Source organism: Pristiophorus japonicus, chromosome 10 (genome assembly GCF_044704955.1).
Source record: "Pristiophorus japonicus isolate sPriJap1 chromosome 10, sPriJap1.hap1, whole genome shotgun sequence".
In the NCBI taxonomy this organism is placed as follows: domain Eukaryota; kingdom Metazoa; phylum Chordata; class Chondrichthyes; family Pristiophoridae; genus Pristiophorus; species Pristiophorus japonicus.
This window is the reverse complement of record NC_091986.1, coordinates 60,102,981-60,113,554: the sequence shown is the minus strand read 5'-3', so window position 1 is coordinate 60,113,554 and position 10,574 is coordinate 60,102,981. Positions and strand designations below refer to the sequence as shown.

General features: G+C 44.6%; 1 protein-coding gene across 1 annotated transcript in view; it reads right to left on the bottom strand.

Annotated features, from left to right (window-relative positions):
• Nucleotides 1–557: 557 nt before the first annotated feature.
• Nucleotides 558–10,574, bottom strand: part of LOC139274592 (T-cell surface protein tactile-like) — a 172,333-nt gene continuing 162,316 nt past the window's right edge. The window contains exon 13 of the mRNA XM_070891272.1: nt 558–777. Within this exon, the coding sequence (XP_070747373.1) occupies nt 693–777 (85 nt within the window). The 3' untranslated portion in view covers nt 558–692. The remainder of the gene's footprint in view (nt 778–10,574) is intronic.

Genomic DNA, 10,574 nt, shown 5'->3' with positions numbered 1-10,574 from the left:
ACTGTGATCGCCCAGCCCCGCACCCCCTCCAGCTGTCCTCGGCACACACTTCCCGGCACTTACTTTCGGACGGCTACCTGTGAGGCAATTGGCCCAAAATCATTGACCTGAAATTAGCCATGCTGACTACTTGTTGCCAGAAAACAATTGAAATGACTCTGCCTTTGTTCAATTTCATGATGTGACTGTGAAAGCACACTGGGAGATGACTTTCATTATAGAAGTAAACTACAAGTTAAACTTTGGTATTGTGTTCTCCAAGAGTCCCAAATTTTCAAGACTGCATTCTTTCAACTAGAGTTTCACAATGTTGGGGCTCAAATTTGTAATACTGTGACTGAGAGACTTTGTCAGTGAAATAACTTGTTTCGACTACATTTGAAGAAAGAAGCACACGACATAATTTAGTTGATCTTTTAATACCTTTTTGCTACAGACCTAAATCAGATTATGACATTAATATTCTCCATGGAATTCATAAAAAATTAAACTAAACTTTACCATGTACAATCATTTTGTGAAAAACTGTATCAAACTTTTTAGAATGCAAGTACTTTCTCTGAATTGCAGAGTAATAACAATAGATGTTTACTATTCCAAAAGCATTAAAAATACATAAATATTGCACAAAAAAACAAAGTGAGATAAAACTTTATGACCCCGTCAATCTAAATACATCTACATTTACTTCATTAGTTGACTTCATCCTGTGGTGATACCTGAATAGCCGTGTACTTTATCGGTGGAGGAGGGGGTTTGAATGGAGGCGGTCCATTCCTGTTGGGAAACAAAATCATAATTCCTGTTATTCACAATCAAAATTGACTAATTTATTTTATGCTGCAAACATCTTTAATTAATTTCATTTCCATATTTCCCCCGATTTGGGAAGAGTTTTCTTCTCCTTTTCCTGAATATAACGAATACAAGAAAATCTGATCCGTAAGACACTATTCACTATATCCATCCAATGCAATGTACCCTAACTGTAGCAAATACAGGAAAATCACCCAAGATGGACAATGTGCCCATTGGAGACTATTTGCTGCATCCAGATGTTTCAATACACTCAAATATTGGAAGAAAACCACTGCAATATGTCAAATGATAAAGGAGGTCTGACAATGAACGGATTCACATTGTATGAAGCTCCACAACTGATATAAGTCCAACATATGAGATACTTATTATTTTCTGTTAGTTCTCCGTTTTATTGTGCTATGCACTATGTTAAGCCTTGGCTTAGCGGTAGCGTTCTCACCTCTGAGTCAGATGGTCATTTCAGAGACTCGAGCACATAATCTAAGGGGACACTTCAGTGTAGTGCAGATGGAATATTGCACTGTCAGACTTGTCATTCTTCAGCTGAGACGTTACACCGAGGCCTTAACTACCCTCCATGTGGACGTAAAAGACTCCATGATACAATTCAAAAAAAGTGGAGTTTTCTCAGCATCCTCGCTGATATTTATCTCTTAAGCAACAGAAACATATTGGTCTGGGTTTTGCTTTCGGAGAAAGAACAGTGCTCGCCATTCACTTCACTAACAGCTGATGTTTTCCTCCATTCCGGCGCCTTTCCAGCACAGTGCCCGCTACAGGGGATCTGTGGCATGCGTGAGCAGGGAAAATAACAGGCAGGCTCTTCAGCCAATCAGATTGAAGAATCCTCACTTAGACATAGGGGCCGAAATTTCCCTCCACCCCATTTGGTGTGAATAATTCGAATTAAGTGATGAATTACCACCAGTACAGATGGGGTAGATAATAAAGGGAAATTGGGCACTTTGGTTTACCAAAATCAATGAGGCAGTGTTGGAGGCGGTAGAGGGGTTGAAGAGAGTTGGGAACGGGGCAGAAGGTGGGCGGTGTTATCAGCGCCACGTTGACCATGTCAGCGCGACGCTGATGACATTGCACGTCGCAGGCGTGCCGCATCACACTGACGCGTTGCAATGTCACTCACATTCACTTAAAGGGGAGGGTTGCTGCGAGGCCTATGGCAAGCCCAATGGGCCACCAGTGAGGGTTCTGTTTGATGCAGCAACCCGGTACCCAAGAGGGGGCACCAGGCTGCCTGTTGGCGGCCTGGCCAAACCAGCAGCCGTCATTGCCGTACTGACTCAGGAGTTGGCTGACAAGTAAAACACCATGTTGGCTGTGGCAGTGTGCCCTCCCCTTTAAGGGCGGCCACACCGCTCAGCCATTGCCAGCTTCCCACCATGTGAAGCTGTTGGGGGCACCGACCGGCGGCGGCCGCGCTCCCACGGGGCAATTTCTCTCACGGAGCGGAAAGGGGTCACCGCTAGATGTTAATGGGTGAGCATGTGGCTGACAAGGGGTCAGAGCACCAGGCAGGGCGGAAAGACAGGGCGTGGTGGAAACCCGTTTCCACTGCCCCCGGCCCGGGGGCAATTCCGTATGGGTCACTCCATCCGCCTCCACCAGTCGGAAAGGCCTTGCCACCCCATTACCGAGCTGGTAACAGGCCTTAAAAGAAGGAGAAATTATGGCCCTACAGAGGCCAAACAAAGAAGTATAAAGCAGGAAATATAAATTAGATTTAAATAATTTACAGAAAGCAAATGAAAGATTAGGAAATACAAATCGTATTAAAGGGAGAGACATAAAAGAGCCAGACAGAAAAAATGTATATATATATTTTTTTTTAAATATGAATGCCAACACTAATTTTCTTCTGAGGGAATGAAATTCCACAGTTGTAAAATTAATTTTTCTGGGCCAGTGAGATTATTCATCAGTAGTTATCACTTATCACCTTGTTAAAAACTCACTTACTCCTGAATGCACGAGTTCCAATATTTTCAGCCGTCTTTACTGCAGACCTAGTGGGTAAGTACTTCAAGTTCATGCCATTGCAGTTATTTCAATGCCGGGTCTATCCGTGAGGTGTGCCACAGTGCACCTTGTGGAGAAGCAGGGTACTTCTGACACCAACTGTTGGATTTCTGATTTAACTGCACATGTGCATACTCCAGAAGTTCCTGTCAGATTTCCTCCATTAAAATAGTGAGCACTGATAGCCTCACCGTTATTCTCATCACCGAGATATCTTCACTGCTTTCCACCCTCAGCCTTTGCACCAAACAACTTCTGTTATTTCAGCCTCGGTGATTTCAATCTCCACCTCAATTAATCATGCTCTCCTTTCTCTGAGTTCACTACCCTCCTATCCTCCCTCCATATAAACTCCCAAACCCATATTCACGGGCACCCCCTCGATCTTGCCATCTCTTGTGGTCTCGCTAATCCCATCATATCAATTGCAGATAAGCTCATCTCTGAACAATTCCTTGTATTGTTCTCAACCCACAACCCCTTTCCACCAGTTCTACAACCTTACAACCCTTCTGTGCCTGCCCCTGGAAAAAACTCTGTCCCAACTCTTTTACAACTGCACTTATGAAATCCCAATTGTCCAACCCTTGGCCCTTCATTCACCATGACATTTCTAGCCTGCTCAACTATACCTTCACCACCACCTTTGATGCCCTGGTCCCTAGTAAACTCATTACTCTCTCTCACCCTGGCTGTTCCCCCTGGTATCTTTGCTGTGCCCCTGGCACCCTTGCTGTGTGAGCCCCTGGCCTGTATTTTTAATAGCTCACTGCACTCTGGAATTGTTCCTACAGATTGGAAGGAGGCTAATGTAGTCCCCATTTTTAAAAAAGGTGACAAGGCAGACCCGAGTAACTATAGGCCCGTCAGTTTAACATCAGTAATAGGGAAAATGCTTGAAAGACTCATAAGGGTTGCAATATGTGAATTCTTGGATACGGAGGGACATATTAGGGACACCCAACATGGCTTCATAAAAAAAGAGGTCATGTCTCACAAATCTAATTGTATTTTCTGAAAAAGTTACAAAGTTGGTGAATGAGTAGACATTGTCTACTTAGATTTCCAAAAAAGGTATCGCACAAGAGGTTTCTCTATAAGATCGGAGCCTCTGGTATTAGTGGCAATATATTGAGCTGGATACAGAATTGGCTCACAGGACGCAGGCAAAGAGTAGTTATAAATGGACTTAGATCCATTTGGTGACCGATCTCCAGTGGTGTCCTGCAGGGATCAGTGTTGGGATCGTTGCTTTCTACTATTTTTATTAATGATCTGGATTCCAGGGTTGGCGGCACAATTTGCAAATTTGCAGATACCAAGATCTGTGTGAGTGCTAGAACTATAGAAGAGGCTCAGGCAAATCTTAATGTGTTAAGAGACCAGGCTCATGACTGAAAAATGATGTATAACTTAGATAATGCAGTGTTAGGCATGTGGGCAGGGCAAATGCTCAACATTCATACACCCTCCAGGGAAAGGCATTAAAGATGGTAGAGATAGAAAGAGATTTGGGCATTCTAGTGCATACATCCTTAAAGGTACACGAGCAATGCCGTGCAGCGATAGCTAGAGAAAATAGGGTGTTGGGGTATATCTATAAGACAATTGAGTATAAGACAAGGTGTACTGTTTTGTCCTTGGAATACTGTGTCCAGTTTTGGTCTCCTCACATGCTGGGTGATATTGAGGCTCTGGAAAGGGTGCAGAAGAGGGCCACTAGACTAATTCCAAGTCTAAAGCACCTTAGTTATCAAGATAGGTTAAAAGAGTTGGGACACTTTACCTTAGAGCAGTGTAGACTTAGGGGGGGATATGATTGAGGTTTTGTAAGATAATGAAGGGAATCGACAGTGTTCCAGCTGACCATTTATTTCAATTAAATAGGTTAGGCACAAATTTAAGTTGTATAAGGCTAGATCTAGGTTAGATGTCAGGAGGTGGTTCTTTCCCCAGAGAATAGTAGACCTCTGGAAGAAGCTGCCCTCTCATGTGGTGGAAGTAGACTCACTGAATTCCTTCAAGCGAAAGCTGGATTGTTTCTGGCTGCGGTGGAGATTAACTCTTACAGAAGGTAGGTACTGCAGGGAATTTAAAGGCTAGAGTGATCTCCTGGACTAGTTTAGTTTCGATCACCTAGATGGGTTGGAGAGGAATTTCCCAGATTTATTTTCCCAATTTGGCCTGGATTGTTTATCTTTTTTTGCCTCTCCCAGGAAATCACATGCTTTCGGGTAGGGTGGAGTGTATAAGTTGTGATACAGAAGGTATCACAATTGTGTGGGACAAGATTGATGCACCTGATGATCTTTACATGTCTATTCGTATGTTCAAGTCCAAGGAACGAATTTGGCAGACAACTGGTTTAGCCACTCACCACCAGATCTGACCACATAAAGCATTATCAGGTCCTGCACTCATCGGCCAACGCTGCCCAATACTCCAGAATCATTCTGGAATGCAGAGATTATCTTCCAGATTCTATTCGCTACTGCTAACCATCTCTTTAAACCACTATCCCATGTCTCCTCCACACTCACCTCCGACAACAAGTGTAAGGATCTCATGGACTTCTTTGTCTCGAAGATTGAGCTGCCTTTGCCACATCTCTTCCTTCCCCTAGCCCATTAGTCAAAGTTTCCTCTAAGCTTCCCCCTGGCCCTAGCCCTGAACTCGCATCTTTCTCCAGTTTCTCTCCGGTCTCCCCTCATGATCTCTCCATGCTCACCTTACCCATGAGACCCACTTCCTGCTCCTTTGACCATATTCCCACTAAACTGCTGACCATGCAACTTCCTTTTTTGGAGCTGAGATTGTTAACGCTTCTCTCTCCTCAGGTACTGTCCTACTCTCCCTCAAATCTGCTATCATCACCCCTCTCCTCAAAAATACAACCTTTGAGCCCTCCATCCTTGCAAACTACCGCCCCATCTCCAACCTCCATTTCCTCTCCAAAGCCCTTGAACATGTTGTGGCCTTCCAAATCCGTGCCCATCTTTCCTGAAGCCCATGTTTGAATCCCTCCAATCAGGTTTCCATGCCTGCCTACCGAGAAGTCTCTCATCAAAGTCACAAATGGCATCATTTGTGACTGTGATAAAGGAAAACTATCCTTCCTTGTACTTCTCGATCTGTCTGTAGCCTTTGACATGGTTGACCACTCCATCCTCCTCCAACACCTCTCCACCGCAGCTGGGTGGGATTGCACTCGCCTGGTTCCATTCTTATCAATCTAATTGTAGCCAGAGAATCACCTGCAATTGCTTCTCTTCCCATTCCTGCATTTTTACCTTTGGTGTCCCCCAAGGATCTATCCTTGGCCCCCTCCTATTTCTCATCCATATGCTGCTTCTTGACGACATCATCAGAAAACACGGCGTCAGTTTCCACATGTACGCTGACGACACCCAGCTCTGCCTCACCACCACTTCCCTTAACCCCTCCACGGTCTCTAAATTGTCAGATTGCTTGTCCGACATCCAGTACTGGAGGAGCAGAAATTTTCTCCAATTAAATATTGGGAGACCGAAGCCAATATCTTCGGTCCCCGCCACAAACTCTGTTCCCTAGCCACCAATTCTATTCCTGTCCCTAGCTTCTGTCTGAGGCTAAACCAAACTGTTCAAAACCTTACAGTAATATTTGGCCCTGAAATGAGCTTCTGACCACATATACACTCCATAACTAAGACTGCCTATTTCCACCTCCGTAACATCGTCCGTCTCCTCACCAGCCTCAGCTCATCCACTGCTGAAACTGTCATCTATGCCTTTGTTACCTCTAGACGTGACTATTCCAACGCACTCCTCACCGGCCTCCCACACTACCCTATGTAAACTTGAGATCATCCAAAACATGACTGCCCATGTCCTAACTAGCACCAAGTCCCATTCACCCATCACCCCTGTGCTCGCTGACCTACATTGGCTCCCGGTTAAACAATGTCTCGATTTAAAAATTCTCATGAACTCTTTGTAGCTGTAAGGTGACCACCACCTGGAATGTGCACTCCAGGAAATGCTCAGCCTTCCGTATGTCCTGCAATGATTCCAGCTGCTCCTCAAGCTCAGAAACCCTGAGCTCGAGTTTGAAAAGCTGGAGGCTCGTCCTGCACACATTGTTATCCAGGCCACATGGATCCCGGAATTCCCACTTGGCACAGGAATTGCAGACAACGAATCTCAGTTGTTAAAGCATTTTGCTTAAAAAATCTTTTTAGATCTAACTAATTAATCTGAATATTTATATATTTACTGTTGCCCTTTGGTTTAAATGACTTAGCACCTCCTCACTGAATTCCCACTCTCTCTAAATTCCCATTGCCACTCTGTTTAGCAAGCCTTTCCGTTTAGTAGATACTCCTGCTCTGTGCACACGGGGTCATGGTTTTAATAGAAATAATGATCAAAGGAAATCTTTCCATTATAGAGGCATGACTAGTTCTGGAGCACAAGTCTTTAGCATGACAGCCGGGATGTTGTCGAGGCCCAGAAAATTAAATAAACAGCCAGTTTATCTATTTTTTGGGAGTGATGTTGAAAGGAGGAATAGTGCCCAGGATGCAAGGAGAACTCCCTGCTTTTCTTTCCAGAGTGCCATGGGATATTTTCTGTCCTTAGGAACATGGAGGTTCTCAGATTAACACCTTATCTGATCTAAAAAGCAGCTCTCCCTCAGCACCGTATTGGAGCGTCAACCTAGACCATGGACTTAAGTTCCTGAGCGGGGCTTAAACTCACAACATTCTGACTCAGAGTGCTACCAACTGAGCTGGACTTGGTGTCTTTTGTTCAAATATTGTACTGTCTTCATATTTTATGTTGTATTTATCAAAAACATTTCCAGTAATATTTTGAATAACTAGGACTAAGCTTTTAAGTATTCATACTGTACCTCTAAAAAGACAATTATCACAGATTCTTAATTTCAGCTGGAGTTGCCCATACAGTTTAACAGCTGTCCTGTCCAATGTGTATCCCTCATCCAACAACACTAAAACAGATTATTTGGTCATTTATCTGTGTGCAGATTGGTGGTCATATTTCCCTACATTACAGCAGTGAATATATTTTGAAAGTACTTCATTGGCTGAATTCCATGAATGGTTTTGGGACATTCTGAGGACATGAAGGGCGCTGTATAAATTCTTTATATATCAATCGAAGTGCTCAGCTTGTTTTCATGTGCAATAGACCATTTGCCAACTTCATAACTGCAGTGAAAGCTCAACCTATAATGAGAAATATCCTCATTTGTATGGCTCAAAAATGTACACAAATCAGAACTTGAGTGATTCTGCACAATAGTACAGGGGACTGTGCTGAATGACATTCATACTGTACTTTTTCAAATTAATATACATTGCTCTGTAGCCTGCAATGAGGCTGTAATAAAACCAGAAATTGCTGGAAACATTCAGCAGGTCAGGCAGCAACTGTGGGGAGAGGAAACATAGAAACATAGGCCCCAAGTTTCCACATGATTTGCTCCTGATATTTAGGAGCAACTGGTGTAGAACGGAGTATCTTAGAAATCGGAATTATCCACATTTAGTTTGCTCCAGTTCTAGTCAGGTAGAACAGTTTCACTTTGGAACAGAATTTTTTTTTCAAAAGGGGGCGTGTCCGGCCACTTACGCCTGATTTCAAAGTTTCGTGAGTGAAAACTTACTCGAAACTAACTTAGAATGGATAAGTGAAGATTTTTGTACCTTCGAAAAAACCTTGTCTACACTTCAGAAAATCAGGCGTAGGTTACAAATTAGGCGTAGGGAACGAGGTGGGGGGGGGGGGGGAGAGGGGGGGGGAAGGGAAGTCATTAAATTCTACAATCAATCCTTAGTTATACTTATACAAATATTATACAAATAAATCCAAGCTGAATAAAAATTTATAAGCAAAGAAAAGATTAAATAAACCATGTTCCTACCTGTGTGAAAGTGCTTCAGGCAGGCCTTTCATGTTGGAGACAGGCAGGGGTGTGGCGTCAGTGTCTCGACGGCAGCGACAGCAAGCTTCGAGCTGAGCTGCAGTGCTTGAGGCAGGCCTTCATTCTCTTCATGGCTGGCCGCGAAGAAGCAACACCGGATGGACCTGAGGCCATTCGGCCATGAGATAGCAGCGGCGTCAGTGGCTGGCCGGCAGCCGAAGAATCAACGCAGGACACACGCAGCCTCATTAAGGTTCTTGAGGCCATTCGGCCACGCTTTAGGGGCGGCGTCAGTGGCTGGCTGGCAGCCAAAGAATCAGCAGCGGACAGACGTGAGGCCATTCGGCCATAGGATATCAGCGGCGTCAGTGGCTGGCCGGCAGCCGAAGATACAGCAGCAGCCTTCGAGCTGTGAGGGGGACTGAGGCCATTTGGACAGGAAGAGGCAGCCACATCGACAGTTTTATATTTAAATTTGCAGAATGGGTGCTGCATCACCACGTATTATTGCAAAGTTGAATTGGCACTCTTATTTCTCCAAACACACAGTCCTTAATTTGCCTGTACCAATGCAGCACCGGTTCTGCAAGTTTAGCAGTGAAAAGCTGAACTCACTGATTTCAGCAGGTGATTTATTCAGCAGTGCTGCTAAAAGCACTCCCTCACACACAGAAATATCAAAAAAAATTAAATTACAAGCCTTTGCAGGGGTCCAAGAAACAAATCTTCACTTTTTCTGCAGTATTTTAAAAAATGGCCGAGTGCCAATGTTTGTGTGAGACTGCGCACGCTCCAACGCGCACGCGCAGGGTTGCCGGCGCCACGAAGGCTAATTTAAATTGTACCCGCCCCCTGCTGCTTAAAATCGGCGCGAGTGTTAGGCTCCGCCCCCTGCTGCAAAGAGCGCGCCGCGCCAAGCAGACATCGAGCTCCAAGGAGCTCGAGAATATCGGATTTTTTTTTAGGCGCAGTTTTCGGCGCGAAAAACAGGCGCCCAGCTCGGAGGTGCGCCGTTTTCATCGCGGCACGAAACTTGGGGCCATAGAAAATAGATGCAGGAGCAGGCCATTTGGTCCTTTGAGCCTGCACAACCGTTCAATATGATCAAGCTTGATCATTCAACCTCAGTACCCCACTCCTGCCTTCTCTCCATACCCTCGATCCCTTTAACCGTAAGGACCACATCTAACTACCTTTTGAATATGTCCAACGAACTGGACTCAACAATTTTCTGTGGCAGAGAATTCCACAGGTTCACAACTCTCTGGGTGAAAAAGTTTCTCCTCATCACAGTCCTATATGGCTTACCCCTTATCCTTAGACTGTGTCCCCTTGTTCTGGACTTCCCCAACATCGAGAACATTCTTCCTGCATCTAACCTGTCCAGTCCCGTCAGAATTTTACACATTTCTATGAGATCCTCTCTCATTCTTCTAAATTCCAGTGAGTATAAGCCTAGCTGATCCAGTCTTTTCTCATGTCAGACCTGCCATCCTGGGAATAAGTCTGGTGAACCTTTGCTGCACTCCCTCAATAGCAAGCTCATCCTTCCTCAGATTAGGAGACCAAAACTGCACACAATACTCAAGGTGTGGTCTCACCAAGGCCCTGTACAACTGCAGCAAGACCTCACTGCTCCTATACTCAAATCTCCTCGCTATGAAGGCCAACATACCATTTGCTTTCTTTACTGCCTGCTGTACCTGCATGCCTACCTTCAATGACTGATGTACCATGACACCCAGGTCTCGTTGCACCTCCCCTTTTACTAATCTGTCACCATTCAG